We start from the raw sequence: 16,683 nt of genomic DNA, 5'->3' as shown, positions 1-16,683 counted from the left end.
GCCAATATTTGGAAGTTCTGTATAATTCAGTGAACAATATTTTCCAAATGATCAATGTATGATGTTTACACATGGGTAAAAGTTTCATTCAAACTTCAACACAGACCAACAGATCATAATGTTTGTTGATATGGTTTCAGATTCCACATTGCAACTAGCCTTTAAGGAACTACCACAGAAACTACCACGTGTCAAGTTTTGGTATAGTATCTAAAAAGAATTTCCACAATTATGTGAAAGGGCAATTAAAATACTCTTTCCTTTTCCAAATTATATATCTGTGAAAGATTTTCTATATCTACTTTAACCAAAAAACAAAAAACAAAAAAACAAAACACCATACAGCAACAGACAGAATACAGAAGCAAGCATGAAAACCCATCCATCTTCTACTCAGCAGACATTAAAGTGAGTTGCAAAAATGAAAAACAACGGTACTCTTGCCACTAATTTTTTTGTTTTGGAAAATATAGTCATTTTCATAAAAATATGTCATTAATGTTAACATGCAATGAATTTGATAGGAACTTTAAATGAATTAGATTTTCTCAATTTTGACTTCTAATACCATAAATATTGGTAGATATGACCTGCATAAACCAAACTCACTGGGTTCTCAATGGTTTTTAAGAGTGTGAAGGGGTTCTGAGAAAACAAAGCTTGAGAACTGCTGCTGTCGTAAAACTCACTTAAGCCACAAAAGTAGGGACTATCTTCACAGATGAGGAAACAATATGGATGAATTCTTCCTCTCCACCAGGCAGTAACTGAGAACATTTAAACCACATGAAGCCTGCAAGCCAGAGGTCCTCTTTGTGGTGCTATATTGAGTTCCAATCTCTTAACTATGAAAACTTAACCACGAGCACACAGATGGTTCAGCAGAGCCTCTGGCCAAAGTAAAATCGAAATGCAACTTATCCTGAATAAGATCCAGAGGGAAGCAGTTGCTCCTCTTTCTGTAGGACTAGATTCCCCCAGAATCTCAAGGAGGGATATTGAAACAACAGTTACCAATGAAGAGTAATTTCATAAAGTGTAAGATTGAGGGCGGGGGAAGTTCCAAGAGACAACCATAAAATGTTCAATTTTCCCACTTTTAATAGGAAACATAAAAGGCTTTATTCAAAACATATGACCTATTTCTTAAGAGAGATATGGGGATACATGTGTGTAACTGAACTCCATTTTATGGCCACTTACAGAAGAATGTATGGAAAAGAAAAAGCAGAGAAAGAAAGGGAGAAGGGGAAGAGTTGTGGGGAAAAGAAGTAGAGGGTCAGGAAGGATACGGGAAGAGGTCCAGAGGGAACAGGAAAAGCAAATGCAGATGAGGAAAAGGAACCAGAAAAGTCACACAACCTGCAGGGGCCTTTGAAATGAGCTAGGCTTGCTTCTTCATTTTAAGTGAAATTAGTGGCCCAAAGAAGTTAAGTGGTTTGACCAAGTTCAGTGCCGGGACTTTAAGCCAAATTTGTCTAGCTTCTAAGCAAGGAAAACACATAAAGAGAAGGTCTGTGAAAGGGGATTGTTTGGAAAGAAGTGACGGGAGGGATGAGCGGGAGGGTGGACAGAGAGAGAGAGGCAGAAAGATACATAAACACACCATACACGCACATGCACACACACACACACACGCTAAGCAGTGAGTTCTAAAGCAGGTATTTAATTAAACACTGTTTGTCACACCCCGACACTGCTACACATAACTAAAGTTTGGAGACCCCTGCCTTAAGCCCAGTACTTCTCAACTCTACTATGCCTAGAAATCACCTGGAGATCTTGTTAAAGTGCAGATTCTGGTTTTGTGATGCGGGGTGGTTCTGAGATTCTGAATGTCTAACAACTCCTCGGTGATGCTGATGCAACGTGTTCAAGGACCACTCTTGGAGTCAGAAGGCCCTACACCAGCAGTTCTCAGAGTGTGGTCCCTGGACCACAATGATGAATTCACCATCAGCTGATGAATGCACCACCAGCATTGCCTAAGAACTTGCTAGAAATGCATATTCTCAGGCCCCATCCCATACCTACTGAATCAGAAGCTCTGGGGGTGAGGCCCAGAAATCTGTGTTTTAACAAGCTCTCCAGGTAATTCTGGTGCATATTAAAGTTTGGAACCATTGCACTAGGCCATAATGTCTCCTATCACCTTGTTGCCTGTAATTGGCTAAACAAGTGTGGCAGTACTTTATGTTCAAGTCATTACTTTTCACTGGGCTATCTGAACTTTCTACTAGGAATTATCAACATTCCAGTAATTCTTTTCAGACACCCTTAAGATTTGGGAATGACACCGAGATCATGAGGCTCAAATGTGATGTGTAATTAAGGAAGTATTCTCTGAGGCCTCCTTTATTAGGCTCAGCTTGTCTTCCTCTAATTGGTTTAGACTTCCACACCTGGAGCTGGACTAAGAGATGTCCCCTCAAACTTTTTTCTTGGAGTAAAATATCTCCTTTAGCTCACCCCCACTTGCCCACTCTAGGCCCCTATACCAGGTCCTGGATTCCTCAGAACGTAGGTTAATCCCAGGAACTTTTGAATCTGGCCCCCTGTCTGAATGGAAATAACAGGATGGAGCTCCCCAAAGCTCCAGATTCAGCAGCCCTGGTCTTCCCAGCCCCTGCAGTCATGAGCTCTGATGCAGAGATGGCCATTTTTGGAGAAGCAGCTCCCTACCTGTGGAAATCAGAGAAGGAGAGAATCGAGGCTCAAAATCGCCCATTTGATTCTAAGAAAGCTTGCTTTGCAGTGGATGATAAGGAATTTTATGTGAAAGGTATGATCCAGAGCAAGGAAAATGACAAAGTCACAGTCGGGACCCTCGACAACCGGGTAAGTGTTGATCTCAGATGTCCTTGCTAACATGGGCATCCCCCTTTGCCTTTGGAGTAGAATAGTAGAAATTGCATGCGGGCCCATAGGAATCTGAAGATAGAACAAGACTCACATTGATCTACTCTGAGTGAAGTCGCAGGTAAAAACTGCCATGGCACATACCTTTCCTCTGGCTCTTTCCTTCAAGGACTTGGGCTTTGAGAGTTTTTATGATGTTTGCTTTGGAGAAAGGGGAAGGTGGTGGTGGAAGAGTTTGGACTGTTTAAGGGAGAGATTGATACAGATTGCTGCTGGATGGGCGAATATACCAAATAGAACTCTCTAGGCTGCAGAGTGACTTACAGAGGGAGCTCCAGAGGCAATGCCTAATTTAATGCAGAGAATTACAGAGCACCATTCAATTCAATCCTTACTGGACACGCACCATGTCTAGGTCACAGTGTCTATCACTCTGCAAATATGAGCAAATCTCAGTCCCGCTTCCCCAAAGTTTATCATCTAGTGTAGGAATAAGAGTACACGGTGGGTATGGGGACTTCCCTGGTGGCACAGAGGTTAAGAATCCGCCTGCCGATGCAGGGGACACGGGGTCAATCCCCGGTCCCAGAAGATCCCACATGCCGTGGAGCAACTAAGCCCGTGCACCACAACTACTGAGCCTGCACTCTAGAGCCCGCGAGCCACAACTACTCAGCCCGTGCACCACAACTACTGAAGCCCTTGTGCCTAGAGCCTGTGCTCTGCAACAAGAGAAGCCATGACAATGAGAAGACCGTGCACCGCAACGAAGAGTAGCCCCCACTCGCCACAACTAGAGAAAAGCCCGTGTGCAGTAAGGAAGACCCAACGCAGCCAAAAATAAATAAATAAAATAATTTTTTAAAAAAAGAGTACATGGTAGGTATGAATCGCAGTTCACAAATTCAAGCATACAAGACAGATGATGATGACAATGATGATGATGATGATTGTTATTATTAAACTTAACCTCTGGTGTCAGCCTCTTTTCACAGGGCCGGAAATAAATTTTCTGGAGTTACTATTGGGGTCCCCTCCCCAGAGCCATGCCACATTTTCAGTAATACCACATGGGGTGTCACTGCCCCCCCTGAAGGATTGCTAAGAAACAAGCCCCAGTTTCTTTTTTTTTTTTTTTTTGGAAAAGATTTTTTTATCCAGTGTTTAAGTAAGATTAAAAACTACAAGATTTTGCTTGCAGCTGATGAGCAAGAAGAGAAAAGTTAAACCCAAATTATCATCTGATTGGCTAGTTAAAACGCTCTGACTCAAGATCAAATTATTCAGTGACACACCAGTTACTTTGTGTGGGCTGAGGAGTTCTGGAGCAAAACAGCCCTAAACAAAACATATCATCTGAGAGCACAGGGCTAATGGGCATATGAAATACTAAACAAGAAAGCTGATAAAGGGAGGCTGTCGCAGACCTTTTGCTATTTTAGGCTTCTAGCAGTTGCTTACCATATACAAGGACCTAGCAGCCAGTTATTTTATCTCTTGACTTATCTGAGGTTAAACAACTTTAACCCACTAAGCAGGAATAAAGAGACACTTTGTAGATGAGTTGGAAAACATAAAGCAGTCCCACTTCTCCAGTAGAGTTTTAGTTGACTTAAATCATAAGAGAAACAATGATTACTGCACATATTGTCCTTGTCACACTGCATCTGTTGAGTAGAATTTCCATTCCAAGTGTTGTTTTCATCTTCACCGTCGTCTTGAGTCCTCAATCTATATATCTTGCCCTCCTTTTTAAAGTCTTCCCCCCGTTTCTCCAGCACTCTTTTTCTGACTGGTTCCCTTTTTTCTGAGTTGCTAGAGGATGCAAGGTTTGAGGATTCCAATGATGCTGCTCTCACCGAGGTCTGTGCAGGAGGAGGATTACTAAATAAGAAGTTGCTAATCAATCTCCAGATGGCAAGGAATGAGTAAAGTACTGTCCCCAAGAATGTCCAAAAGTCGCCACTGGAAGAATGTACCATGGATGTAGTTGGTCTTCCTGCTGGCAACAGTACCACTGAAGCACTTGTGGCAAGTTCCAAATCCAGTAATTTCTTTTTATAATCTTCTTTGGTAAATTCCCTCCTGGGAAACATTGTCGCTAATGAAAAATTACTGTAAGTGTTGCCAACAGTCTGTGCAGCAAACTGCCTTGCTGCTTCTAGAGGAGCATCAGAAGGGAACTGATTTGTGAAGGAAGAACCATCAGGAAGACGGAATTGAATTCTCGCAACACTGCTTCCTTCTGTTGCGGAAGAGTCTCTCTTGACTTCCATTTCTGCCTGTTTGGCCAGCAGGGCTGCAGCTTTAGCAGCTTCTACTTCTTCCTGTGTCTTTGCAAAACGAGCAGCTCTCTCTGCACGGTCCAGTGCAATCTTCTGTTTTATACGCTCTCGAGCTGCCCTATCTTCTGCCTTTTCTCTGTTCCTTTCCTCTAACACTCTTTTTGTTAATTCTTCTTCTTGCTTTCTTTTATAATCCAACATTTCTTTTCCAGTTTTCCTCCTCTCAATTTCCTCCTTAATCTCTCTCTGTTCTTCCTCTTTCCTTTTCTCTTCTCTCTTTTCTTCAAGTTTTTTGGTTAGTCTTTCCACTCTGACGGTGAGCTCCTCTGTAGGTCTCTGATTTGAACATCCACCAGGCTCTGGAGACACAGTGGCCTGGCCTGAAATTTCTCCTCCTGTTGCAGAATCTGACTTTGTATCAGAAGTGGGTGGTGTCTCACAGAGCTCTACATTTCTGGACTGACAGTTTTCAGAAGTGTTGTTCTGATCAAATGAGGTGGATGGAGTAGAGACTGAACTTTCTCACTGGCCACTATTTGCCACTGATATTTCACCTTTTAACGAGTGCATCTGCCGGACTTTGTGGATTCTGGTAACAAGTTCATCTGCAGGAACACTTCCTGCTATTACTTCCAAGGGAATTCCACTGTCTCCAATAAAGAAACTGGATGGAACACACACTACAGGATAGATCTGTGAAAACTGTAGGCAGGCTTCACTTTTGGTATCGATTTTCACAGCAACAAAACTGTTGGAAGATGCTTCTGTCACTTTCTCATCTTCCCAACTTGCAGCCATCTGTGTAGCCTGTTCATCATCACCTGCCACGAACACCACGAAGACCGCGCCGCTCCTCTTGGCCGACGCGATGGCGGCCGGAATGGCGCCCTGGAACCACAGCATCGCTGCCCTCGGGCACAGGCGCTTGCTCGGCGTGTTGCCGCCTTGGTCCCGGAGCCGACCCGCCCTATCCGTCTTTGGGCCCCCGCGGCCCGCCTCCGGCTCCGCACCGGCGCGCAGGCCCGTCAGCGGCTCCCAGGACGCGTGCAAGCGTGCAGGCCGAGGCGCGCCCCGCGACGCATGACGCCACGTGTCGCCGTTGGCAGCGCGGCCCTGTCCTTTGTCTCGTTGGCAAGTCGGTGCGTGCGGGAGCCCGGGAGACCGCAGGCCCTGCAGTCCCGGAAGTGGAAGGAGCGCCCCAGTTTCTGAACCTTCAGGACACACAGATTTTTCCATCTTCCTTATGCTATTTTGGATGTCCCTCTCTCTCTAGTTTAGGGCGGTGGGGCAGAAGGGCTTCCTTTCCTCAAGAGATTTGGTCTATATCAACAAATCTCCTCCCTTTTATCTTTTCGGTAAAACCCTCAAAGCTCTTCTGAGGATTCGGGCTTTTGGAAAACAAACGCTAGAAAGGCTTACAGGCTCTCTCGCTTTTATGCCCTATTTTCTACCTTTCCTGAGTAATGGAGTGCCAGTTGTATGCTTAAAGGGGAGGGAAAACAGAGAGGGGAAAATTAGGTAATAGTCTCAAAATACTGTTCAGGCATGGACCATGCTTCAAGTCCAAATGTTTTAACTATTAGGGCAGCTGTGCAAGGAATTCTGGAAGCCTTGAAAAGACAGGGGAGAGAAGAAACAGGTCATGGAAGAGGTGGCACTTCAGAAGAGCTTTGAAGGTTGCTAGATGTAATTTCAATGTAGATATATTCCAGACAAAGGGACCCACATGAGCAGAGGTATTGAGGTGGAGATTTACAGAATACACTGGAAGAGTTTTTTCCAATCTTCCAAGCTTGATCTCATTGCAGCACTCATAGCAAATGGGGTAAACAGAGGCAAGCTGCTGTGGCCTTGGCCATCCTGAGTTCCACTTGGCCACCCTGAGGCTGAAGGGCTCTATAACTTTGCACACCTGTAACCCTCTTCTGGCACACAGAATGGCATGCTGACTTGGGGGCATCAGACCAGAATTGGTTATACAGTTTGACCAGTCTTAGATTTATCAAGAACAGTTATTTACAGATCATCTCTGGGCACAGAAATGATCCATAACGTTAACCACGGTACTGGGGTAATCTCACCACAATATCTCACCATTTTCACCCCACTGGTAGGTCACCACATCGGCTCTCCCACTCATCATGTGATTTTCCTCTCAATATCCAGACACTCACTCCGAACAGTGACCAAGTCTTCCCCATGAACCCTCCCAAATTTGACAAGATCGAGGACATGGCCATGATGACCCACCTACACGAGCCAGGAGTGCTGTACAACCTCAAAGAGCGTTACGCAGCCTGGATGATCTACGTGAGTACCCTTCAACCCCTCTTTATTCCATTTCCTTCTCTTAGTAAAGTCAAGATCCATAGGTTGAATTTTCTGATTTTCTCAGACCTACTCAGGCCTCTTCTGTGTCACCGTCAACACCTACCAGTGGCTGCTGGTGTACAACCCTGAGGTGGTGATGGCCTACAGAGGGAAAAAGCACCAGGAGGCCCCGCCGCACATCTTCTCCATCTCTGACAATGCCTATCAGTTCATGTTGACTGGTGAGTAATTTCTTTAATCCATATTTTAAAAAATAGTTTTAGTGAAGTATTCAAGTCCTTTAACTGCACTGGTTCTTAGTTAATTACTCGAGCCCTTCACAGGCTTTGGTCATCCAAACGGTGCAATGACCAAAGTGACCTCAGTAGATTCAGAGGATGTCAGGATGGAAAGCCAGGGGCGCAGTATCTTCCATTACCAGTCACGGTTCTTAAGCCAGAGCTTGGGACTGAAGCCACACTAAGTACATGCTTCTCTGGGGGTGGATGTGAAGCACAAGGAGATGCGCTGCCCCCACCTCCAAAGAAACCCCCAACAGGAGCACACTTGGAAGAGAGACTATATTAGTAGCCACTTAGGAATGCAAAGTTGGAGAAATGGGCACAGCAACTTCCCTTCACCTGTTTTCTCAGGCTCCCTCTTTCTCCTCCTTAAATTTCCAGAATAGCAGATGAAATAGCAGAGATGTGGTAATATTGTCACCCTTGTCATGCCTAACATCACTTCGGTCTGTTCCACTTTCACCTGATTTGACTTGGTGCAGAGAGAAGAAGTAGAAGCAAGCATCTGAGATCTGAAGATGCTTAAAAGTCATCCAGGACAATGTTGCCCAAACTTCAGCCATTCCAATGTCACATTCGCAATCCTGGCCATTTCTGCATATTTAAAATCTTTCCTTATAGTGACTGAAGTTCCGTCCATTTCAAAAAGGAAGAATAGGGAATTCCCTGGCGGTCCAATGGTTAAGACTCTGTGCTTCCACTGCAGGGGACACGGATTCGATACCTGGTCAGGGAACTAAGATCCCACATGCCACGTGGCGTGGCCAAAAATAAAAACAAAATAGGAACCGAACAAATCTGCCCTTTGATCTGGAGGAAAACTATTTTTTAAAAAAAGGAAGAATAATATCACTATTAGTATTAGTTTCTTAGGACTGCCGTAACCAAGTACTACACACTGGGTGGCCTAAGCAACAGAAATGCATTGTGTCACAGCTCTGGAGCCTGGAAGTCTGCGATCAAGGTGTCAGCAGGGTTGGTTCCCTCTGAGCGCCGAGAGGGAGAATGTGGTCCAGGCCACTCTCCCAGCTTCCGGTGGTTTGCTGGCCATCCTTGCCATCCCTTGGCTTATAGAATCATCACCTTGATCTGCACTTTCATCTTCACATTGTGTTCTCATCTGTCTCCAAATTTCTCTTTTTATAAGGACACCAGTCATATTGGATTAGGGGCCCACCTCCTCCAGTATGACCTCATCTTCACTAATTACATCTGCAATGACCCTATTTCCAAATAAGGTCACATTTTGAGGTACTGGGGGTTAGTTAGGGCCTCAACATATTAGTTTGTTGGGGGGAACACAATTCAACCTATAACACTCTTGTAAATGGAAAATCACGGTCACTGTCCACAAGTAGAAAGTAAAGGTGAAAGAAAAAGGCAATGACAACAAATCAGTGTCCATAAATTCTAATTAGAAGCTGTGGCTTCTTACAAGTTCTAAGTCTGAGACTTGCTTTCTTTGTTGAAAAGGGAGATAAGAAAGTGCTATTGAGGAGGTAAAGATCTGTGAACACGAATAACTTCCACACTGTGGGACTCACCGTTCACTTCCCATGCTGCCCACGTTACACATCCAGCATTTGGGAAATCTGCACAAATTGTCTCAAAGAAGATTCGACATGCCCAAATCATCACACCACTAGTTAATGGCAAAGCCAGAACTAGAACTCATGGGCTCTGTCTACCCCCAGTGTTGCCTGATTTGTATATCCTGCCTGTATCTTGTTTATTTATTCTGTCCTGCTTCCGTCTGCATTTCTAGATCGAGACAACCAGTCCGTCCTCATCGCGTGAGTAACCTGTGTTGTTGCCATGATGACTTGGAAGGGGCTGTCCATTCCTTCTGCTCTCCTTTAGCTCACTTACTTTTTAAAAAAAAATTATTTTATTGAAGTATACTTGATTTACAATGTTGTATTAATGTCTGCTGTACAGCAAAGTGATTCAGTTATACATATATATTCCTTTTCATATTCTTTTCCATTTTGTTTTATCACAAGGTATTGAATATAGTTCCCTGTGCAATGCAGTAGGACCTTGTTGGTTATGCATTCTATATCTAATAGTTTGCATCTACTCATCCCAAACTCTCAATCCATTTGTCCTCCATTCCCCCTTTCCTTGGTCCCCTTGGCAATTACAAGTCTGTTCTCTATGTCTGTGTATCTCACTTTATTTTATTTTATTTTACTTTATTATATTTTATTTATTTTTGGGCGCGTCGGGTCTTAGTTGCAGCACTTGGGATCTTTTGTTGGGGCGTGCGGGCTCTTCGCTGTGGTATACAGGCTTCTCTCTAGTTGTGGCAGGCGGGTTTTCTCTTCTCTAGTTGTGGCACACAGGCTCCAGAGGGCGTGGGCTCTGTAGTTGTGGCACGCGGGCACCAGAGCACGTGGGCTCTGTAGTTTGTGGCACGTGGGCTCTAATTGAGGCGCGCAAGCTCAGTAGTTATGGCGTGCGGGCTCGTTTGCCCCGCGGCATGTGGGATCTTAGTTCCCTGACCAGGGATTGAACCCGCGTCCCTTGCATTGCAAGGCGGGTTCTTTACCACTGGACCACCAGGGAAGTCCCTCTCACTTACTTTTAAATCAAGAGCGGAGAATCCGGGGCTGGGAAGACAGTGAACACCAAGCGTGTGACCCAGTACTTTGCAGCAACTGCAGTCACTGGGGAGAAGAGGAAGGTGCAGCGGCAGGGCAAGATGCAGGTGAGCAGCTTCCTGCACCTGGAAGGCTTGCTGGAATGAGTATAACTGAAACCCCAGGTGAGCCCCAAGTGTCCACAGGGCTTTGTGCTCAGCAGAGATGCACAGCACGAGGTCCTGCCCCAGGGGGTGTTTAAGGAGCAAGGCAGGAAATGGCTCCACCTTGTGGACTCGGGCTCTAGCACCAGCTCCAGCAGCAACAGCCGAGTGACCTTGAACAACTCCACATCCTCCTTTGGCGAAGGAATGGTTTAGGCCAGTGGTTCTCAAACTGGAGTGCACGTCAGAATCACCAGGAGGGTTTGTTAACAGCGGATTGCTGGTCCCCAGGCCCAGAATTTCTGACTGAAATTCCTGTCTCACATTCAAAATCCTGGCATGTTGCATTTCTGTCATGTTCCCACTGTTCATGCCCTGTCCAGGGATCACACTTTGAGAACCACTGGGCTGGACAGTAGTTTCCAAACAGCTCTGAAGTCAGAAAGGCAAGCAATCATGTGGGGAAGGGGGAAAGGTGAAAACTCTGCTTTCTATAAGTGGATTTCTACGTAATAATTCTCACAAAATATTTTATGCAACTTAAACATTTTTTTTGAGAACCACTGTTTCTATCATATGGGTCACTTTCATTGCTCACAGTCTGTTTCTACTTCTGAACCCGAATATCTGTATAAATGGGTCCTGGTGCATGCAGGAACAGAGGTCTATATTTTACAAATCCATAATTTATAATAAAATGTTATCACAGAAGAAAGGCCATCTGGGAGATTGAGAGGTAGCGGGTAGGGCTCCAACCTGGAATCTGGTGTGGCCAGAAGCCACTTTGATGCTGTGCTAAGACTCCTTCTACGATGGGACCTTGAAGCCTCCTTGGGTGGGGTGGGGATGGGCCTGTGGGTACTCAGCACAACTGTACCTGCCACCAGCCTGAGCTGGGCGACATCTCTCCCTGGGACCTTCCCAGAGCATCCACACTTTTGAGTCACTGGGAAGTTACTTCGGAAGACGTCCAAAGTCCTCTCTTTTCCTCTTCTCACTTATTATTAGGGAACCCTGGAAGACCAGATCATCCAGGCCAACCCCCTCCTGGAGGCCTTTGGAAATGCCAAGACCGTGAGGAATGACAACTCTTTGAGATTCGTTAAGACTCAGTCCAATTGTCAATGACCCCCAGAAAGAAAACCCTCTCCTCCAATGCTGAATATGAAAAATGGCCACATAAACTAGGATATACCTGGCCTTAGTCTACCCCCAAGCGCTTCAGATCAAGCTGCCCAACCGGGATATTCTGATAACCCTTCAAAGAACATTTTGTCTTATTCCCAGCCGAAGGAAGATTTAGCTGTCCTTCCCTAACTAATCAGCATCACCTCAGAGCCTCCTGAAGTCACAAGGATTCAAGATTCAAATTCCACAAGTACAAAATGACTTCTCTATGCTAAAATTCGTCTCTTCAGGTGGAAGCATTTTAAAATACATAAGTCCATTGAACAGTATCCACTGACTTATTAGCCATGAAAACCTTAGTGTGAAGTTAGTTAGCAGATCTGACCTTCTCCAAGTCAGGAGGTGCTGGGAGGAGGGAAAACCTGGTGGAGGCAGCAGAGCTCAAAAATTGGGAAGAAGTTGAAACTGAAGATACTGAAGGATACGTCCCATCCTTCAATGTTTCACTTAGGATTAGCTCAACCAAAGAGGCATTTACTTCCGACACTGACAAATAAACAAGTATCCGGTCTCCTATCTAATTTCATTGGCCAGTAGAGCAAGTACCCAGAGGCACTTGCATTCAGCAGCTAGAACTCCTGAAGAGCGAACACATAATTCACATAAACCTACACTGGTCCTTCATTAACTCTTCTTAGGCTTCATTCAGAGAATACTGAGAATACTACTGAGGATGTACTACATTCCAGGGTCTGTGGGTGAACAAGCAAGGCAATATTTTTGCCCTCCAATTGGCTCACAGAGTGATAGCGACCAATTAAGCAGATGATGTAAGAAGGGAGTATACACACACACATATATACTATATATAATTTCACCCCTCACTCCCCAAGATTGGGGGAACCCAAGTGCTGAGTGGGTCTTTGGGGAGCCAGGAGGCCTGGCCTGGGAGCTAGGTTTGCATGTAGTAAGTAGTAAGGAAAACTGAGGCAAGAAATCTCAGAAGTAACATCCAGAGGCAAAAAAGAAGTCAGATAGTCCAACCAGGTTGTCAGTTCAAAGGTGTTACAAAGAGTTTGAGCAGGATAAAGACCAAGGAGACAGTCAGGTGTGAGGTGGTCCCAAACAGAGACTTGAGAGGGAGCCTGCAGGCATCCCCAGAGCTGTGGGAACAGGGCCAGGTGCTTTGGGCAGAGCTACCTGAGTCTTGGCTGAGCCGGTGTGGGGACCAGATGCCAAGCAAACAGAGAGGAGGAAGGTCCTCATGCTTCTGGCATCACCTCCTCCGTGAGCCTACACAGCCCACCCATCCTCAGTAGTACCTAACAGAAGCTGGCTACAGTACCATAGAAAGAAAATAACTGTGTTTTTCAATCTGTCTTTGGACAGGGGACGTTCATTCGCATTCACTTTGGAGCCACAGGAAAGCTGGTGTCAGCGGACATTGAAACCTGTGAGTCCAAACACTCTATCTGGCACCTTGGATTTGGCCACAGAGGCATCTCCTGGGGACCCTAAAATCACATCGTTTTTTGTTATCTTAGATCTCTTAGAAAAATCCAGGGTGGCATTTCAGTTATCCCGTGAGAGAGGCTATCATATTTTTTACCAAATCATGTCAAACAAGAAGCCGGAACTTATGGGTAAGTTCCTTGGTTATCATTCTCATCTTCCAAATCGATCACATTGGAAAAAAACTCAGAGTCAGTTGTGCATAAGATGCTAAAGGGATCCTTCTGCTTCACAGACCTGCTTCTCATTTCAACCAACCCCTTTGACTTCCCCTTTGTGAGCCAAGGAGAGGGCACCGTGGCCAGTATTGATGACAGTGAGGAATTGTTGGCCACTGATGTAAGTATTTTGTGTGTTTATTTACTTAAGTAAGGAATTGTTGAATTTATGAACTGAGAGGTACCCATGATCTCAGGAGGAAGCTGGGATGCAGGGATGCTCAGTGATTAGACCCAAGAGCTCAGAGAATTAGTACAGATCACACCCCTCCCCCACTTGGTTCCATTTCAGAAGATTCCAGGAAATGGGAATACAGAAAGTTCTCCAAAATAGGCCTTCAGTTCCATTCTCCAGCTTTTGAGAGTAAATGTTTGCATGGATAAGGTCTTTAAAGTTTTTGTTGGAAGTTTTCAGGGTACAAAACCATCTACATGGTTCTTTTAAGAAAATCTAGAAAATACAGAAAAGTCTAAAGCAGGAGAAAAACAGTCCCGCTCTGCAGCAGCCGTTCCATTCCTCCGGTTACCTGCCACCTCGGGCTCACAGTAGGCACCCACCTCCTCAACACACCTGTCAGGCCTCTGGCCTTTAGCTTTGGGGAGTATCTCCAGGGTCAATAACCATAATATTAACTAAGTGCATTGAGCACTCACGCATGCTAGGAACTGAGAAAAGAGCTTTGCCTCAACAAAACCTCTGGGATCAGCACCACTGCTACCCCCGTTTCATAAAGGTAGAAGCTGAGTCTTAGAAAAAAAACACACGATTTCCACGAAGACAGTTTGTAAACGACGGTCTGAACCCAGATCTGCCCAAACCCAGAACTTGCATTTTTAACCCTAACCCCTAACCCTAAACCCTAACCCTAAACCCTAACCCTAAACCCTAACCCTAAACCCTAAACCCTAACCCTAAACCCTAAACCCTAACCCTAAACCCTAACCCTAACCCTAAACCCTAACCCTAAACCCTAACCCTAACCCTAACCCTAAACCGAACCCGAACCCTAACCCTAACCCTCTAACCCTAACCCTAACCCGAACCCTAACCCTAACCCTCTAACCCTGACCCTAACCCTAAACCCTAACCCTAACCCTAAACCCTAAACCCTAAACCCTAACCCTAAACCCTAAACCCTAACCCTAACCCTAACGACCCTGACCCTGACCCTGACCCTGACCCTGACCCTGGCCCTGGCCCTAACCCTAACCCTAACCTCATAGTGTTGCTGACCCTTCCATTGATATAATTGTATGTAATTGAACTTATTCAATAAATCTATTAAACATCTGCCCTCTGCCCAACACCCTCCCAGGTGTTGGAAATGCAATGAAAATACTCCATAAGATGCGCACCTGGTGGGCACATTGTTAACAAAAGGCTTTTTACATTTTCACCAGTAGTTTCTCCTTAAGGTCATCACTTGCCAATTAATGACCATGCTGTTTAGGAAGCTCATTAAAAACCCAGGAGTCACGGTTCCCGGCAGGCTCTCTTGTTCTCCCTCGGGCACTCTTCCACCCTCTCTAGGTTTCAATTTCCTCATCTGTAAAAACCCGGGCATCTGACTATAATTCATTCCAGGAACTCGAGCCTATTCAGAGAGGGAGGAAATAGCTAATCTGGTTTTTGGATGATAGACCAAAAACCAGATTTAAACAAAAATATTTCATTGCTGGTTTTCATTCAAACAGACAGGTATAATGAAGGAAGGAATCCCCCTGGCCCTCCAGGAGTTGCCTGGGGACTAGTCTGCGAAATATTTATACATCAAGAGATGGCTCTGAGCTGGAATTCTACAAAAGAAGAGCAGAGCAACCCAGTACAGCTTTATACCCCCTCAGCCGCAGGAGGAGAAAGGCTGCAGGCTACTGAAAGCCAGCAGCATTGACAAATTAACTCCCCCCAGCCTTTGCCAAACTACAGCGGTACCTCTGAGTTCTCTGTTTCCCTCTCTATTCTGACTCTTTTCTCAATAAATGCACATTTCTTAATATAGTGTCACAGTGGAAGCAAAACAGACCTTCAATTTTCAGACCTCAATTTATAAAGCAAAGGTTCTGGGGGTTTTGTTTTTAAATTAAAGGACCACATAATTTGAAAATTGTACAGGTTCTAATTCTTCAGTTCCAAGACACCAAACACATTGCATGCGGTCCCCATGGAAAGGCCCCTCTCAGCAGAAGCGCCACCGATTCCACAATGAAAGGGCAGCAAGGTGCCCTTCTCCCTTCTCTGCTGCCTGGATGGCCCCCATGTTTTTCAATCCATGCCCCCTGGCAAGTTTCTAAGGTGCAATTCTGAGACCCTTCCCTTTCCCATCCCAGCAGGTGGCCAAGGGCCGGCCGGGGCTGGAGACATGCAGGAAGCAGAGCTGGGCCAGCTGGCCAGAGTGGGGTTTGGGGGTTCTCAGCAGGAGAAATCACCATGCAGGATAAATCCCTTGGCCTTGCCATTAGCCAAGGGCAAGTCTCTCAGAGCTACGGGCCCTCTCAGGTTCTCCTTGCAGATACCTCGCGTGGGGCACTTGGCTACTTGGGAAAACCGCGCTGGAGCGAGCTTTACATCAGCAGATGTTTTGTAAAATTGAACGGGGTAGGCTCGGGCCTGTCCTCAAAGCCTCTACTCAAAGGCGAGCCCTTCCTGCGGCCGCCAGGTTAGGGGGCTCCGCGACTGTGCTGAACAGCTCTGGTGTGAGTCGTGGTTCCCTCCTCCACCCACCCCCACGAGCCCCCGTCCCCTTACCTGCGGCCCGCGGTCCTCCGCTCCGCGCTCGGATGCCGCTGGGGTGCCAGGGACCCACGGGAGGGGTCGTTCCCGGCCACCGCGCGCTGGCTCCCTGGACCCACGCCGGCTCGCCAGGGGCCGACGGCGAGGACCCCCAGGACGCCCCGCGCCAGGTGCGCTCTGGCCAGAACGCCCACTTCCGGGAAAGGCGCGCGGACAGCCGGCGCGCTCAGGTGAGCCGCAGCCAATGCCGAGCGAGACCCGCCCCGCCAGCGCCGCGTCCACGTGGCCCAGCACGGTGTCGGCACTCCGGGCACGGGCGCCTGGGGCTGGGCGTCCCCTCTCCTGCGAGCGCGAGGCAGGAAGCGGCGCCCCTGCGAGGCCGCTAGCGATGCCCCGGAGCGCGGGCCCCTGCGGCGCGGAGACCGCTCCAGGCTGGACTCAGCAAGGCCAAGGCCGCCAGGACGAGCGCTTGCCGGGACCCGGCTTGGGCGGCGGAGCTGCAGGCCCCCGCAAACAACCCAGTTTTTTAAATGGAAAAAGGACTTGAAAAGACCCTTCTCCAGATAAGACATACAAATGGTCAACAAACACC

At 46.5% G+C, this 16,683-nt stretch overlaps 1 protein-coding gene and 1 pseudogene across 1 annotated transcript; one reads left to right on the top strand and one right to left on the bottom strand.

Annotated features, from left to right (window-relative positions):
• The first annotated feature begins 2,634 nt into the window (after positions 1 to 2,634).
• Positions 2,635 to 16,477, top strand: LOC132370261 (myosin-13-like). Its single transcript, XM_059929988.1, has 11 exons — positions 2,635 to 2,838; positions 7,311 to 7,454; positions 7,540 to 7,696; positions 9,522 to 9,549; positions 10,355 to 10,466; positions 11,511 to 11,603; positions 13,020 to 13,083; positions 13,175 to 13,273; positions 13,378 to 13,485; positions 15,692 to 15,758; positions 15,871 to 16,477. The coding sequence occupies exons 1-11, from the start codon at positions 2,635 to 2,637 to the stop codon at positions 16,475 to 16,477; spliced, it is 1,683 nt and encodes a 560-aa protein (XP_059785971.1).
• Positions 2,852 to 6,047, bottom strand: LOC132369525 (UBX domain-containing protein 4-like; annotated as a pseudogene).
• Positions 16,478 to 16,683: the final 206 nt, after the last annotated feature.

The sequence above is a fragment of the Balaenoptera ricei genome, chromosome 8, assembly GCF_028023285.1.
Source record: "Balaenoptera ricei isolate mBalRic1 chromosome 8, mBalRic1.hap2, whole genome shotgun sequence".
NCBI classification, from domain to species: domain Eukaryota; kingdom Metazoa; phylum Chordata; class Mammalia; order Artiodactyla; family Balaenopteridae; genus Balaenoptera; species Balaenoptera ricei.
The sequence above is the reverse complement of the archived record's forward strand: the minus strand, read 5'-3'. Positions and strand labels throughout refer to the sequence as shown.

Excerpts from the sequence above, each read along its gene's own strand:
- LOC132370261 (XM_059929988.1), top strand. The coding sequence starts at position 2,635 with ATGAGCTCTGATGCAGAGATGGCCATTTTTGGAGAAGCAGCTCCCTAC. Across the intron at positions 7,455-7,539 it reads ACGCAGCCTGGATGATCTAC|ACCTACTCAGGCCTCTTCTG; the intron begins GTGAGTACCCTT and ends TGATTTTCTCAG. Across the intron at positions 15,759-15,870 it reads GGCCAGCTGGCCAGAGTGGG|ATACCTCGCGTGGGGCACTT; the intron begins GTTTGGGGGTTC and ends TTCTCCTTGCAG.